This window comes from Chaetodon auriga, chromosome 7 (genome assembly GCF_051107435.1).
Source record: "Chaetodon auriga isolate fChaAug3 chromosome 7, fChaAug3.hap1, whole genome shotgun sequence".
Taxonomy (NCBI): domain Eukaryota; kingdom Metazoa; phylum Chordata; class Actinopteri; order Chaetodontiformes; family Chaetodontidae; genus Chaetodon; species Chaetodon auriga.
Window position 1 is genome coordinate 692,501 of NC_135080.1, and position 17,500 is coordinate 710,000.

General features: G+C 46.1%; 1 protein-coding gene across 2 annotated transcripts in view; it reads left to right on the plus strand.

Moving 5' to 3' along the window:
- Nucleotides 1-17,500, plus strand: part of LOC143323927 (exocyst complex component 3-like protein 2) — a 33,223-nt gene that overhangs the window by 3,544 nt on the left and 12,179 nt on the right. For both annotated transcript variants that reach the window (XM_076736109.1, XM_076736108.1), the window contains exons 2-3: nucleotides 9,554-10,072; nucleotides 10,483-10,712. In XM_076736109.1, coding sequence (XP_076592224.1) covers nucleotides 9,591-10,072; nucleotides 10,483-10,712 — 712 coding nt within the window. In that variant the 5' untranslated portion in view covers nucleotides 9,554-9,590. The remainder of the gene's footprint in view (nucleotides 1-9,553; nucleotides 10,073-10,482; nucleotides 10,713-17,500) is intronic.

The window sequence follows — 17,500 nt, forward strand, 5'->3', positions numbered from 1 at the left end:
GTGAGTACCACACGATGATGATGATGATGATGATGATGATGAAGTTTTACTCACTGTTTGAGTCTGCTGGCTGGGTTCAGACAAGTTTCCTGCTGGAGGACTAAAGAGTTTGAGAGAGAAGAGAAACTTTCAGAGATTTTTCTTGATGTTTGAGGACAAAAATGATCAGAAACAAACATCTTCATCACTCTCTGCTTCCGTTCAGGAAATGTTTGAAAACTCAGAAATCAGTGACCAAGAGAAGCTCCTGATGGCTTCATGCTGTCAATCGATTGATTGGTGTTATTGATCCGGGTCTGGAGGGGGTCTTTGTGTGACAGACTGGTGCAGGTCTGGACTCAGGTGCGCTCAGGTTTCACGGCGTCGCTGCAGGTTTGAAGGTCAGCGGACGGCGAGCCGGATCACTGTGGTCTGCTTTGGTGGAAGCGGTCTGAAGGCCGTGGGGTCGTGGTCTCGTTCAGATCCTGAGAGAAACTTGTGGTAATCGCTGACTCAGCTCATTTTTCTGTCTTCATCAGTAACTTCTCACTGAGGAATACGGTGCGTTCAGGGCTGCAGGAAATGTCAAACTTTGGCTTTTCTGCTGTTTCATGAATAAAGAGCAGAACTGCCTCCGTGTACTTTTACATCACTGCAGTACTAACGGAAGGTATGTGGTAAAGTGTATGGTACATGCACCTGGTGCGGGTCGGGCCCCCAGTGCGGGTCTGGGCCCCTGGAGGTCTCAGGGTCACTGCAGCTCATTTGAAATCACTGCGGTCCAGCAGCAGCTGTGACGCCGGTCCTCGTCGTGGTTCTGGTCTTGGTGAGGGACTCAGTGTCCAGGTCTGGTTTTGGGGCCCCTGGAGGAGACCCCTGTGTGTGGTCTGAGGACATTGTGTCAAATGTTTGAGTTTTTTAACTTCATCAGGACGTCTTCACTGATGACATCACAAATCTGTGTGTGTGTGTGTGTGTGTGTGTGTGTGTGTGTGTGTGTGTGTGTCCACAGAGGGTTTTTATTCCGCGCTGCGTTCACTGACACATTCTCTGAGGTTTCTACATAGTTTCTAAATGTGCTGAGTCAAGAGAAGAATGCAGACGAGCAAAGGCAGTCCTGCCTTCCTCCTCCTCCTCCTCCTCCTCCTCCTCTGTCAGGCTGCATGTGAATAACAGAGAAAATGAACGAGTGAATGGATGAATGAGTGAAGCTACAGTTACTGTGCTGGAAGGATGAAACCAGTCTGTGTTTCACTTCCTGTCACATGTTAACTTCCTCCTGAGCGACAGAAAATAGAACTTTTCTCTGTCCGTCTTTGACCTTTGACCTCTTTGCTGTGAGGTCGGTGACCTTCTCCGAGACACTGAACACAACACAGCTCTCCTAACGTACGAGGCTTCTTCATCTTCTCGCAGTCTTCCTCACATGTTGTCCATCAGCAGGTCATGTGACCTCCAGAAAGCTAAACATCATAGATCATAACATGATCTTACATCTGTAATAACAACAACAACAACAACAGTAATAATAATAATAATAATATCAATCCATGGAATCCTGGTTAAGCTGACAGAAATCCAGAGCGTCCTGATGAAGACAACAGAAAAGTGCTTCATATTAATGATTAATAACGAATGAGGAAACACTCTCTCTCTCACACACACACACACACACACACACACACACACACACTCGGTCGTTAAAGTTTTACTGGTCTTCAGAGGTCATAAAGCTGAGTGTTAGAACACAGAGACACACCCCGACTGTGTGTCCTCCATGTTCAGGAACAGTACTGAAGCTGATACTACAGTAAAAGTAGAATGAGGAAAATGTAGTAGAAGTAGAGAAAGTAAAAGTACTTCAGTGCAGTAAAGTGTCCTCTGTGTCTGTTGTCCTCTTGTCTCTGGTCCTGTTGGAGTTGGTTGAGGTGGAGCTCATTTTAAACTAATGATTCTTTTCATTCTGGATCAATCTGTTGATCATTTCCTCCATCGATCGATCGATTGATCGGTGGACTAATCATTTCAGCCGTACTGTCCTGCTCTTGAACACATCACAGCAGCCTGAACGCTGCCAGAACTGAGGCTGGAAGCAGAGCCTGAACTGAACCACAACCAGAGTTCCAGCTGGTTGCTGCTTCTCTGTGGTTTAGGATCAGTGTGAACGAGCTTCTCTGACTCCTGGTTTCACTTCGGTTTCACTCCGCACCTTTCCTGTTTTCTAGAAACTTAATCAGACCGAAGAGCTTTGACCTGACCTGAAGCGTGTGCCTTAGCCTTAGCATTAGCCTTAGCATGAGCATGAGTTGATACTGTTCTCAGAAGTAACTGTTTTCAGGATGAAGAGTCGACGCTTTGCAGGCACGTTAACGTGACGTGTTGTAACCTTCAGGAGACTTTAAAGCTGCTGCTGATGCACCTTCACCTGTTTGTGCTCAGGTGTGGGATCACATGACCTCAGTTCAGCAGCTGTCTTGTTGTTAACTTCAGTCTTGGGACTGAAGAAGTGGACGCTGGGTCTCTTGGAGGTGTGACGTCCTTCAGTTTGACGTCTCTGCTGTCCCAGCTGCACTGCTCCCTGCAGGGAAACACAACATCACGTTTCTCTCTAACAGCTGTTTTCACTCATGAACGATGCTGAGATGACAGATTTTACTTGATGAAGGACAGATGCAGCGTGGGTAACCGTGACCTCGCTCCCACACTCTGACAGTTTGATTATTGATCATTGACAATCGTGTTTCTGAAGGATCAGCGAGAACGTCCTCCTGTCACGATGTGTTCAGGGTCCTCATCAGTCCTCTCTCGCCTCGGTCCAGATCTCTGTCTCTGCCTGCAGGCGATCTTATGCAGCCGGCTCTTATTATGCTGGATTTCCGTCTGAAGTTTGTCCTCTGTGTGTCCTGACTGTTAACTGTCCATCCTGCTGAAGGAATCTCTTCATATCTGACTGGAAAAGATGGAAAAATGTGGTGAATCATGACTGTGACATTCATAAGAGATACAGTTTGATCCTCAAAGAACAGCTAAGCTAACTAGCCAATGCTAATGGTCATATTTAGCTAACAACTCAAAACTGAACTAGAAAACAATTTGTCTTCTCCTTTAAAACATCTCATATTCTATGGCTAAGCTAAGCTAACTTGCTAATGTTAACAGTCCTGCTTCTTCTACTGGAAGTCAAACTAAATGAGCAAACACACTTTTTGTTCATGTTAGCATGACTCCCATCACTCCCTGATTGAAATCTATATGTACCTATGAATCTAAATATATTGATACTTATATAGAAACTGTTTCAGTGGATTAGAAATATTTCCGTTTTAATCCTGTTTATTCACATTTTTCTCCACTGAAACCTTTTCATCAGGCTGATTACTTCTTGTGGGATTACAGTTACATTCGCAGTAATTCGTCTCCGTCATCGTGATCGAGCTGATGATGTAAAACAGATAATCAATCGTCACTGATCAGCTCCACTCAGCCAGTCTGACACAATGGCAGTTTAAACTGAGAGGTGGCTGATGGGACTTTGGAGCCATTAAAGTTCTTTTTATCAGAGCGGCTCTCATCAATCATCTACTGTGATGGTTCTACAGTGGACACAGTCTGATCTGGGATCAGTTCAGGGCCATAAAGTCAGCTTAACCATCTGCTCCACAGTTTTTTTTATTGGGCGTTTTTAACTGTCAGACTCAATGTTTATTTAAAAAACTCTAAATCTGCAGCAGAGTTAAACTTCTGTGTCATAAATTTATATCTATCTTGTTTTCAGTCTGTACCATGCTCTTATTTTGAAACCTGCAGTTTGCTTGAGGTTGGTTGTAGCTAATTTAGCTTTCAGGCTTTAATTCTTCACCTGTAGGTGAAGGTGTTGGTGCCGCTGAGTCTGCACTTCTGGACGTCAGGTGACAACACCTTAATTCATCTGCACCAAAACAAACACGGAGACGTGCTGTGTTTTTGAACTTTGGACTGAGCCAGGCTAGCTGTTTCTAGTCTTTATGCTAAGCTAGGCTAACTGCACCCTGAATCACCCTGAAGCAGATTTCTAATCAGAAAATTTCTCCTTAAAATCTGTCCTTTTAGCAGAAAATGTGTCTGTTTACCAGGCAAGGAGGGGCTAATGAAAGAGCAGTTGCATTGTGGGAAATGTAGGATCCAGAGTTTTGGAGTGAATGTCAGGACGGACGACCTCGTCTGTTATTCATGACATTCAGACGTGTTTCCACATCAAACTGTCCACTAATCACTTCATGAACCAGCAGCTTCCAGACAGACAACACACACCGTCTGTGTGTGTGTGTGTGTGTGTGTGTGCGTGTGTATGTGTGCGTGTGTGTGTGTGTGTGTGTTGGGGAAACGTGCTGATGAGCTGAGGTTAAAATGGACAGAATGCTGAAGTTTGGGCAGGAAGTGGCCAATCAGCTGCTTTTGATTGATTGCTGTTGTTTGGAATGAACTGACCGTTCTCGCCGTTTCCTTCAGCATCAGCTGATTAACCAGACGTTCGTCTCCTTCGTGCTGGAGGTCAAGGCTGAGGTCTGCGCCTACGTCTGATTGGATATCTGCTTCTCTTCCTGGTTTCCCGGTTTCCTGTTTGTGTTTGGCTGAAAGGTCGTGACCTCGTCACCTTCACCTGACGGTTGAAAGTCGTGTTGGGCGTGTGGACACGCAGAGAGAAGACGCTAACAGGAAGTGCTGCGTCCACCGGTGTGTTTCTGTCTGTCATAGCTGGACGTGTGTGTGGCGTTCAGAGATGTTTGTGTGCGATGTGCAGGTTCACCTTCACGTCACCTGCAGTCTGTTCGTGCTGATCAATTGAGTTGCTGGTTACTTTCTAAACCAGTCAGGTGATTGTTTGTGACAGAAAATAGAATCAATTCACGTCACTTTTGTCTCTCTCACACTTTAAATAGATATTTAGTTTCCAGTGACACAAAGCAGCAAACCTGACACTTTGTGTTTTAGACCAGTGACGTCAGCTGCTAGCTGCTATTGTAAGCTGCTTCTGTTAGCGGCTCCTGTTAGCAGCTCCTGTAAGCTGCTCCTGTTAGCTGCTCTTGTCAGCAGCTGCTGCTAGCTTCTCCTGTTAGCTGTTCCTGCTAGCTGCTCCTGTTAGCTGCTTCTGTTAGCGGCTCCTGTTAGCGGCTCCTGTTAGCAGCTCCTGTTAGCTGCTCTTGTTAGCTGCTTCTGTTAGCGGCTCCTGTTAGCGGCTCCTGTTAGCAGCTCCTGTTAGCTGCTCTTGTTAGCTGCTTCTGTTAGCGGCTCCTGTTAGCAGCTCCTGTAAGCTGCTCCTGTTAGCTGCTCCTGTTAGCCATGTGTCTGTGATCCTGAAGGAAAGTTAAAAACAGGATGGTTCTCAGGGAAGTTCTTGGGAGTCTTTTTTTGTGATTTCTGGGTGGATTTGTGGATGTTTGTTCTGGTTGTATCGGAGATGATGATATCCTCCGGTGAGTCACGCGAATCTAAAAATACGTGTTTCCTGCCTGTTCATTCGGATGAGGCTCTGACAGAAGTGTGATTTTTGATGTAGACTGTCGGTTGCTAAGGATTCTGTGTGCCACAGCCACTTCCTGTTGTTTTTAGAACACCTGCGTGCACCTGTCCCTGTCACCTGGCCTGGTTTCTTTGCTGCAGGCCTGGCCTCCTCGGGAGGTGCCTCACAGTTTGAAGGCCTCTGGTCAGATGGTCTGTTGGTCTTTAGAGCTTTAAAGAGAAAAGATCTGACTGAGCGCCTCAGATGAACGCTTGAACGCCGCCTGGTCGGCCTGCCATCCTGGTCGGCCTGCCATCCTGGTCCTGGTGTTGTGGTTGTGACTGGACCACACCCAGTGGTGAGCAGCAGAGACCCAGGAGTCCTTCGCCTCTGACCGTCACAGTATCGCTGTCCTTTCCGCTCCCATTGTTTGTGTCCAGAAGCTTCCGCGATGCCCTGCGACCCTCTTGAAGAAAACAGGTTGTGTGTGAGCGCCGCTGGGCTCCGCGTGGGTTTCCTGAGCCTGCCGCCGGGGCTGCTGGGTATTTATGGAACCAACACCGCTGAATCACTTCCCACTTTACCCTCCACGCTGTGCTCAAGTGTGTGTGTGTGTGTGTGTGTGTGTGTGTGTGTGTAGCTTCCTTAGTTGTGCAGTACTTTCCTTTACAAGTACTGTACATTCACTCTTATAGTATGTTCCTCTGTGTGTGTGTGTGTGTGTGTGTGTGTGTGTGTGTGTGTGTGTGCGTGTGTGTCTGGCAGCAGTGGCGTGAGACTGCAAAACCAACAACATGAACAACATCCGCTCCCACACACACTCGCACACACACACACACACACACTCACACACACACACACACTCACACACACACAAACACACACACACACACTCACACACAAACACACACACACACACTCACACACACACTCACACACACACACACACACACACACTCACACACACACAAACACACACACACACACTCACACACACACACACACACACACACTCACACACACACACACACACACACACAAACACACACACACACACTCACACACTCACACACACACACACACACACTCACACACACACACACACTCACACACACACTCACACACACACAAACACACACACACACAAACACACACTCACACACACACACACACACACACACTCACACACACACACACACACACACACACTCACATACACACACACACACAAACACACACTCACACACACACACACACACACACACTCACACACACACACACACACACACACACTCACATACACACACACACTCACACACACACAAACACACACACACACACTCACACACACACACACACACTCACACACACACAAACACACACACACACAAACACACACACACACACTCACACACAGGCTTACGTTCATTTCCTGGAGACGAACCCTCACCTTAACCCGTCTTCACCCTAAAATTTCTAAATCTACGTTATGAGGACGTTTTGTCCCTTAAAGACGGCGAGTTCTCACACACTGAATCAGACTCGCAGAGACGTTCACAGACACGTTTGGACGTCTCTCTGGTGTTTCTTGTTGTGCATGACGTTGTGCTGGGGTCTCTGGTTGTGATGAACCTCCAGAGGTTAATCTTCTCAGGTGAACCTGCAGCAGACAGACTCAGTCAGCTGGTGGACATTTAGCATTTAGCAGCTAAAGAGCTAAAGATATTTCCCTCAGGAGCTGGAGGAGACCAAACACAGAGCTAAGAGAGACAGAAGAGACGTTCACCAGGTGACACAAACACCTGAACCATCGTGTTGTTCTGTAATAAACACCTGTGTAACGTCTCACAGGCGATGATGTGTTCATGTCCATAATGTGTGAACATGATGTCTCTGAAAGTTAAACCAAACCAGACGTTTGTGACTGTCCTGCATGTTTGATGTGTTTGTTTCTTGGTTTCATAAGCGTCCTCTCAGAGGACATTTTGGAAGTGATGTCCACTCGAACAAGTCATTCAGTAACTGAGTATTGAATTCTTATTAGCGTTTACTCATTGAAAACCGCCATGATAACAATCATTCCTTCATCGCCTGAAGGCAGATTTTTATTTAAGAAGTTTTCCATGAATCATTACAGAGGCCACACAGAGCTGATCTCTGATCAGTGAAACCTGCCGTCTGTTAATGTTTCCTGACTTTATGTCTTAATTGTTCATCGCAGTGTGAATATGTGACTTCAGCTGCTTTATGAGCAGAAGCCTCCTGTTGACCTGCTCTCTCTGTCAGTGACGCACTACACGTCATCAATATGTCATTGATATGTCATCAATACGTCATCGTACGTCTTCATATATCTTCATGTGTCTTTGTATGTCTTACATGATGTCCGCTCACCTAAAGACCAAAGGTCTGCTGTGTTTAAATCTGCGTTTGCAGTCAGTTTAATATCAGGTTAGTTAACTGCTTACTGAAGCATCTGTATTGTTGCTATGGTTACCTGTTTAATACACCTTGACTCTTCAGCCAATCAGAATTGAGCATGTTTTGTAGTCATAGCAGAGAGGCGGGTATTGAATTGTGGAGCAGTTTCCTGGTTAAACTTTACCCTGTAGACTGGGTGTCGCTGGGTGTGAGTGCAGTTTCACAGTGAGGATCGTTTAAGGGTCAGTCTGGGTGCGTTCACATGAAGGTAAAACACACCGGCAGCATGATCAGCAGTCAAACACCTTCACCTGCTGTCTGTTGTGTAAGTCGACACACCTGTGCCGTCTTTGATATGCTAACTGGACACTGTCAAAGCATTCGCCACCCAGATCAGCAACTCTTCTGCCTGTACGAGCACTGAACTTAAGCTTAAGCTTCCAAACCGGTGGTTCAGATGATCATGATTGTCATGTTACCTCCCATCATCACTGCACCTGAGGTGGAAGAAGTGATGAGGGTTGAAAGTTGTAATTCGACAGAGTAGAAATACTTTGTTACAAGTTAAAAGTCCTGAATTTAGAATGTTACTTTAGTTAAAGTTCCAAAATTAGCTTAAAGCACGAAAAGTTAAAGCACTGTTAGCTAATGTCGGCAGCTCGTAGGCAATATCTCAGTAGGTGTGTCCCTCGTCCACCTGGGCCTAAACTGAACCGGACGTCTTTCAGGAAGAGGAGGAGGAGGAGGAGGAGGAAGAGGAGGCTGATGCGTTGCTGTGGTGACCGAAGTCCTGTTAAACGAGGACGTTCTCTGAGCCAGGACCAGGTTGTTCTGGTGTATGGGGGGTGCCGCAGCTGTTTTATGGTGGAGTCAGACTGGTCCAGTGTGTTAGCAGGGCGTGTAGCATCTGTCACCAGCTGTTCGTAGCTGTGCAGCTCATGAGAGATGACACAGGCTGAAATCTCCCACGACAAGAGTTACAGAGTTTGGCTAAGAGTTTTCCAAGGAGGAAACTCGCTCAGCCAGCAAGTGTTGCGCTTCTTGGCCGAGGACTGTTGGGGGAATGTAAACAGATGAGATTCCTCCTGGGGAGTAACTTTGTCTGCACCCGAGAAAAACTGACCCCAGAATACTTCCCACATGTTTGGGTCAACTCTGGGAACGGAAGCTCAGAGAGGCATGAAGGACTGCAGCTCTGCCTCCTGGTCTCTTGGTTTTGGTTCATTAATAACCAAAGTAATGCCGTCCCTCCTCATCAGACCAGGTGTTCTCCACAAAGAAAGCCAATTAACTGCGAGCCAACATTGTAAGATTTGCTGAAAGAGTGATTTTGAACTGTTTGCAGGAACAGGAAGTGAAATATCTTGGCACACAAACTGAGTTTTGAAGATAATGTTGATTTTGTCTATAAGAAAACGAAACGGTGTCTTTACTCTCTTGGAAACTCTTTGAATATTTGTGGATCATTGATGTCTCTGTTTAATACGGCTTTGTTGACTTATTGATTTATTGCTTTCTCTTTTTCCACCTTGGTTTGGTTTGGAAACTTCAGCCTGTCCAGTAGAAATAAACTCAACAGTCTTGTCAAAGTGACCAGTAAAATTTCAGCTCTTTGATTGATTGATGGATTGATTGATTGATTGATTGATTGACCTCTCTCCCCTCCTTCCCCAGTTTCCTCCCTCCCTGTCCCCCTTCCCCCAGCTGCATCATGCCCATCCTCAAAAACCTCCCAGTGCGCCTGAAAGGCGGCGGTCCAACTCTAGAGAACGCTTTGATCTTGCGCAGGATGAGCCTCAACATCACCCCCCACCATCACCATCACAACCCCTTCGACAACGAGGATGACAGCATCCATGGCAACGGTGGCCATGGCAACCACTGGTCACCCGGCAGCTCTCTTCTTGACGGCGACGGGCCGAGGGACCGCAACCCATTTGAGGATGAAGAGGATGAGAATGAGGCTAACGAGGGGAAAAGGGGAAGTGGAGGTGGAGGCGGAGGATCAGGGAAGGGAGCATTCAAATTCAAGTCCCCGCTGAAGACTCTGGGAAAGCTGGGGAAGAACCTGAGGATGTCGGGGAGGAGCAAAGGAAGTGAAACACCCTCCCCACAGGGGTCGCTGCACGGCACACCTTCACCTGCAGAGAAGAAGAAGAGGGGGAGGAGAAGCTCTGAAGGAAGTTTGTTGAGGTAAGCAAGGATGAAAGCTCGTTGAGATAAAGACAGATGATTGAGGCTTGTTGAGGTTCACACAGACAGGAGTACTTCATGTACTTTTTCAGGTAACATGGGATAAGGGGAGTTTGTTGAGGCAAAGAGGGATGATGGGACTTTGTTGAGATAAAAAGGGGAAAGGTAGTTTGTTGAGGTACAAAGACCTGATGAGAGTTTGTCAAGGTAAATAGGGACAAGGTAAGGTTGGAGGGAGGTTTAGAGAGTGTGGAGGTTTAGTGGGACACAGGTACCTTGTTGAGGTAAGGCAGGATGACAAGAGTTTGTTGAAGTAAGAAAACATGAGGGAAACTTGATGGTGATGGGAGTTTTAAAGGTAAAGAGGGATGATGGAGGTTTGAGGAGGTTCTGTCTTCACGTCCCTGCAGGTTTGCGGGGAAGTATCGTGACTCCCGTAAGGAGTCTTTCATCAACGGTGAGCTGAACTGTTCAGAGAGCGAGTGTGACTCCAACAGCCGTCGCCTATCCTTCATGAAGATGGTGGGTCTGGGTAAGCTGAAGAGGGAGTCCATGAATGACCATTCATCCCAGGGTCCAGAGGAGCAGCCGGTGCAGGAGGAGGTGGTGGATGCTGTCAAACCCAGAGAGCCGCTGTCAGGTAAGAACATAACTCATTACCCATTAAGCAATTCATTTCCATCAGCCAACCCACGGGGAATCGATGACTGTGTGTAGACCAGGTAGAGAACTGATCTTTGACATCTACTCTTTGACCTTGACGTCAAGGAAACACCAGCTCAGCACACCAGCAAGTGGGGATTGACGAAAATAACTTTCACCCAAGGAAACATAGACTCAGAGCCTGCAGATGGATGCTGTGTGGAGCTGGGCTGTTGAAATGCTATATGAGAACGTGCTGATCACAAGTTATTACTGAGCATGCTCAGTGCACCCACAGTCTGATCTGTTGGTCACAGAGCAGCTCCACTGGAGTACCTATGGGGGTCAAGGGCACCTCAGTGGTGGTTCTTCAAGGGTCCACTTGGCGAGAACCAACCCAGGACCCAAGATGGACTCGGTCCAAAGTAGTTTTGGATAAGGGTCCAACATGTCAGACCTGTGAAGACCCCTTGTTACGACCTCCTCCCATACACAATCACTTGTTTTATGTGAACCCTTGCTCTCTTTCTCTCTCCTTCTGTCTCCCCCTCCCTCTCCCATTCTCTCCCTCCCTCTCTCTTTGCCCCCCCCCCCTGTAAAAGTTGTCATCCAGTTTGTTTTCATACCACCCTGAATGATCTTATCAACTTCTGCCGACATTCTGCGGCTATTTTAGGCCCCGACACCGACAATGGACAGTGGAAAAAGAGAGAGAGACATAAAGACAGAGAGACAGAGACATAGAGCGAGAGACATAGAGACAGAGAGACAGAGAGACAGAGAGCGAGAGACATAGAGACATAGAGACAGAGACAGGTATGAACAGATAGGTTGGTGAAAGTGAGCTCAGGTGGTTTTATTGTGATACTGTGATTCTCCCGGAGTTTCCACAATGACTGAAATGTTTTTGGGAAGTGTGTGTGTGTGTGTGTGTGTGTGTGTGTGTGTATGTGTATGTGTGTGTGTGTGTGTGTGTGTGTGTGTGTGTGTGTGTGATCTTATAAGTATTGAGCCAGTCCTGGAAACTTTCTAAGGGCGTCTATTGTTTATCATACCCTGTTTACTCTGCTGTTTTGTCATGAATGATTCTAGTGTGTGTGTGTGTGTGTGTGTGTGTGTGTGTGTGTGTGTGTGTGTGTGTGTGGTGTCAGTTCCTCCACACCCTTGTTTACATGTTAAATGACTTATTCTGCTGTATGATTCCCACTGTGTCACCTCTTCCAGTAATTCCCTCAGTTCCTTCTCGATGTTCTTGAGCTCCTTCTTCCTGATGTCACTGTCGTTTGGGATCATCACCTCCATCACAGGTGGCCTCCTCTGCTCCTCATCAACCACCATGATGTCTGGTTGATTAGCTAGCAGCTGTTTGTCACGCTGGACCTTGAAATCCAACAGGATCTTAGCTCTGTTGTTCACTTGCAGTGGCGTGGCAGAGATGTTCCTGTACTCTGTCCAGACTCGTCTCTGCCTCTCAGTGAACGCTGTCCCATCTTTCGACCATCTACAATGAGCTGAACTGTCTCAGGAGTATCTGTGCACAGTCTGCACCTTGGATCATGTCCACTATGTGATGTTATACTCATTTTTCATCCTGGATTATGACTCTGAAACTCACTAATCCTGGTCCACCCTCATCTTGGTGCTTATAGAGTTTCAGGGTGCTGGACCTTTGGTGGAACCATCCATGCATCATTAGGAGCTTTCTTGTCTTGACATCAGTGGCATCTGTTTCCTCCTGTGGTCATCTTACTATTCCAGCTGGAAGGGCATACATGTTGATGACTTGAGTCTTATTCCTGTCACTGGGCCAGCTTCTCAACATCTGTCTCACCCTCTGGAGGTATTTCTCTATGGCTGACCTCCTTTCATCGCCATCATGGTTCCCTTTGGCCTGTGGGATATCCAGGTAGCTGGTAGCTTGTAGCTGTCCTGTATGTCTGGTGTCCTGTCCTCTGGTAACTCCACCCCTTCAGTCCTGATCACCTTCCGCCTCTTTAACATCGTGCGGCCACACTTTCTCCCATGTGCCCTTCCAGTCTTGCTCAGTCTTAGCTCTTGGAGGGTCTGGATGGGTCTTTGGGGAACAGGCATCTGCTTCTCTGGTGTATCTCTTCAGCCCAGCAGCCAGACCTGTGAGTCTGTGTTTGGTCGTCTCTAGAGCCTCACCTGTCTGTCACACCTGTCTGCCATGACGCCTCTCTGCACCTCTGTTAGGTGACTCATGTCCCTTCGAGCTTTCTTGATCTTGGATTCCAACCTTCTTCTCTGTATGCTGCAATCTTGATCTAATACCCGAGTCTCTCCAGGACTGTCAGAGTTCATTGATTTCTGTGATGGTGGTGGTGAGAAGAGCTGTGTTGACATCTTTGGGAGTCTCATCCAGAGATTAATTGTGTTCAGTCCAGCCAGTTTTCATCTTCAGCAACTGTATGTTCATATTTATATTGATTTATATAAAACATGACGATAAAGATTAACACTAAAAACATCTCGATCACCTGAGTAGAAGGTGACATTGTCAGATATTTTGTTTGGTCTGAGTCCAAAACCAAAAGAGTTTCCTGAAAAAAACAGGAAATATTCACTCTGAGAAACTCATACCGGATGTTTGAGGCTGATCCCGACATCAGCGTTGATTAGATAACAGCTTATCAGCTTTATGTTGTAACTTCAACAAACATTTATGATAACGACTTTTAAAAACTCCAATCATCATGAATTACTGTGAACGGTGTGACCACCAACAACAAGACAAACAAGAGAAGCTGCTCCTCAGTCAAAACGCCCAACTTTATTTTCCAGTTCTTCACTCTTACATCTCATCTTGTGATCAATTAATTTTCTGGACGGCAGTGAAAACATGACTCATTCATTAAATATATGATTGTGATGAAGCTTTTGTCTGACACCACAGTTCTTGGACATGTGGTGCGACAGAAAAAGCTTGAGAACCACGTTTTGGGTGCAGCTGTAATTGAAGGGAACATGTTGCATCAGTGTCTGACTCAGCTGTCGGCTGTTATTACTGCAATCACACACAAACACTGGAGCGCTGTAATACCACTGAGTTAAAGGGCAAAGGTGGCTTCTACTCAGAGACTGAATCAGAGGTCTTCACAGGTCCGCTAGGCTGAACCACCGGGGACCAGAGTCCTGAATCCAGTTTTGCTAAACGTTCTCTGCTGTTTGTAATAGAACAACCACACAAAGACTCGGCTCAGAGAAAGTTCTGGATGTTCAGACGAGGGCTTGTTTTCAGGTGGTGTTAAACCACCATATCAGCAAATCAGGTGTGTGTGTGTGTGTGTGTGTGTGTGTGTGTGTGTGTGTGTGTGTGTGTGTGTGTGTGCGCGCGCATGTGTGTCATTGTTTAACAGAAGTCAGAGCTGTTTGTACCTGCATCATGGTTATGTACCATTTAAACACACACACACCTGTAGTGCTGGTCAGGGTCAGAGACTGATGCTATCTGACGCAGGTAAGCTCAGGTTGTCCCTGTGATGGAGCAAGAGCCATGTTCACCAAACATCCTGAGGCTAGAGGAGCTGCTCCCTGTTAGAGGAGAAACTATGTTATTATACTAGCCATGTTTGTGTCAGTCTGATTTCACTGGTTGCTGCTAGCTATCGTTCAACATGCTTGTATGTTTGATGTCAGATACAAAACACTGAACAGGATTCACCTTAAAGCAGAACGACCCGCAGATACAAACCAACAAGAGTCCAGTGTGAATGATAAACATCACACAGTTACTCAATAAAACACATTTTCTGTTGCTTCAGATGTTTCTCCTCAATACTTACCAAGTGTCCTTCACGTAGCGAGATAAGCAGCATAAGCAGGGCCTGGTCCATGCCAAGCCTGAGCCAGCCCTAACTATAAGATTCATCAAGAAGGAAAGTTTTAAGCCGACTCTTAATGTAGAGACAGTGTCTGCCTCCTGGACAAAGACTGGAAGATGGTTCCACAGCTGAAGGTTCCGGCTCAAAGTTCTGCTTTTGGAGACTTTAGGAACCATAAGTAAGCCTGCCTTCTGGAAGCACAGTGTTCTAGTTGGGTAATAAGGTACTAAGAGCTCTTCAAGATAGAAAAGTGCCTGACCATGTAGGGCTTTCTAAGTAAGTACGTTTTGTCAGTTTTGTCCAATCAAACACCTGCACATCAAACAAAATCAAACACCTGCACATTATGTAAAATAATAACTGTCTGCACAGCTGAAAGAAAATCAAACACCTGCAGAGTAAAATCAAACACCTGTGCACAAAAACGTGCTGCAACATTTAAAAAGGTGAAACACTTTCAGTCCCAGCAAAGATCAAAACTAAAGGAAACATCTCTTAGAAAAACAATCCAAACCCATTAAAGTACATTTTGAGTAAACGTGCTTTGTTGCTTTCCGCCGCCGCTTGACGTGTTGTTTGACGCACTCCCCATGCTGAGCTCAGGTGTATCGGAGCGTTTGACCTGTGTTTGACTTTGCTGCTGCTGATTGTTTTCTTCATGCATTCTGGCTTCTTAAATCAGCATGCAGAGCTGAGAGCTAAGCTAACAGATACAGATCAGCCGCTCTGCACAGAAGGAATGCAGCACAGCATCAAACACCATCAACAAGACCATCAACGCCCTCCATTCTGCATGAGCGGTGGATGAAGAGACGTCCGTTTGTCCTCCTGCACACTGATGATTATCAACAAACGTCTTCTGAGATATCGTTAAATAAATAGATATGCAGGTGTTTAACATCATCATCCTCACCTGATGAAGTCACTGTGCTGGAATTATTTTGAAAAGATGAAATAATGAAAGGACTAAATATGGACTGTTTCACTCAAAATGTGTTCAGAGAGGTTTCATTTAGACACATAGTAAGACAGAATGCAGACATTTAACATGGACGTAAAAAATACTGATGGTCTCTGTCTCAGGAAACACCACCGTCCTTCTCAGCACTGAATGCACCGGTGTGTCTTCATCTGCTGTCTCTGATGTGTCTTCATCTGCTGTCTCTGATGTGTCTTCCTCTGCTGTCTCTGATGTGTCTTCATCTGCTGTCTCTGATGTGTCTTCTTCTGTTGTCTCTGGTGTGTCTTCTGCTGTCTCTCTGACGTGTCGTATGAAGTGGTGGTGTGATGAGACGTACAGAACGTCATCATCTGCGTAGAAACTCATCCATAATGACGAATCTCCACCCAAACGAGCTTCCTGTTAAACACAGCGTCGTAAATCTTTGAGTCATTTGATGCTTAAAACTGATGCTGGTAACACGTCAGACACACACACACACACACACACACACACACACACACACACACACACACACACACACACAGACTGGAGACACATAGATGGACAGATGAAGGACTGGACTCACTTTGACCTTGAGATTGTCTCCAGGTAGAGTTTATCTTGAGGTGAAGAGACAGGCGGCAGTGATGTCTTAGTGTTCTTCTCACACACACACACACACACACACACACACACACACACACACTCAGTAGATGTACACCGTGGGGTGTGTGTGTGTCTTTAATCCACGGTCATATTACACAGTTCAGAGCAGCAGCAACTCTGCAGGCTGTGTGTCGACGTGTTACTGCAGGTTTCAGGTAGAAGGTAAAATATGAAACTGGAAGTCCACCTGAAAGACTCTAAACTCTGTAAAGTCGAAGCAGCAGTTTGTCCTTCGTGTCTCTGCAGTGATGTGAGACTGTCTTTGGTGAAGGAGTCTGATGACAAACACTGTTAGACGGTAGATTTCTGGGGGTTAAATCTGCCCTATGACGTTAGCTATTGAACTAGCTAAGAAAACACAACACGCAAATAAGACTTTGAAGATAAGATTTGGGTTCAGACACGTCACCTCAGTTTGTTTGCATCGTCTTCCATCTTTCTATTGACTTTGTTCATCCGTCCATTGAACTGGTCTCAGACTCTCCTGACGGCTCGGTGAGCTGTTCAAGAGGCTTTCTTCAGTTGCATAACTCCACTCAGCCGATAAGAGGCTCGTGTTGAGGCCTGTCAGGACCAGGCAATGATTAGCACGTCCTCCTGCAGCCGATGAAGGTCTGAACAGCCATAAAACTATTTCTGACCGGCTATCAGCTGCTGGACCGCTTCCTATCAGAGACCACAGAGGCTGGAATCCTGCATCCGACCCTTTGAGGAGCTACAGACAGACACAACAAATAACTCGTCCAAACAGGTTTATGTGAACTTCATGTCTCTGACGTCTTGTTTGACGTGTGACTTGGATGATTTCATATTTTTCATGTGGACGGACGTTTCAGAAGTTTCAGTATTTTTTCTTAAACTGAAATTTTACGTGTTTCCGCCTCCTGCAGTCAATCTGAACACTGACTGTTTGTGTCTCCGTATGGACCCTTCATGCTCCACCTTTAAGGTGACGTAGATCTGGAAGCTGCTCTGTCGGCCTTCGCAGGACGTGCCAATAATTTTCCTTGAGTAACATAAAACACAAAATACATCAGAAATTTGTAAAACACCAGTTAAGTCCTTTTTTGAGGCCATTTGTGTACATTTGGACATTTGTCTCCTGTTCGAGTTCACTGGTATTGGCCCTCTTTTTTCCCAATTAAACCAGTAGAACTGCTGTGATTATTGTAGACTGGTGTGGTAGAACATCAGACCACCAGAGGTCTTAATCTTACATCCATGATAGAAAAGCACTGAACCTGCACATTAAAGGAAAAGAGAGGTAGGGAGTATAAGTACACATGAAGAGACGAGGAGTTGGTCCTGAGGAGGTGCAGAGGAGGAACATGTTCG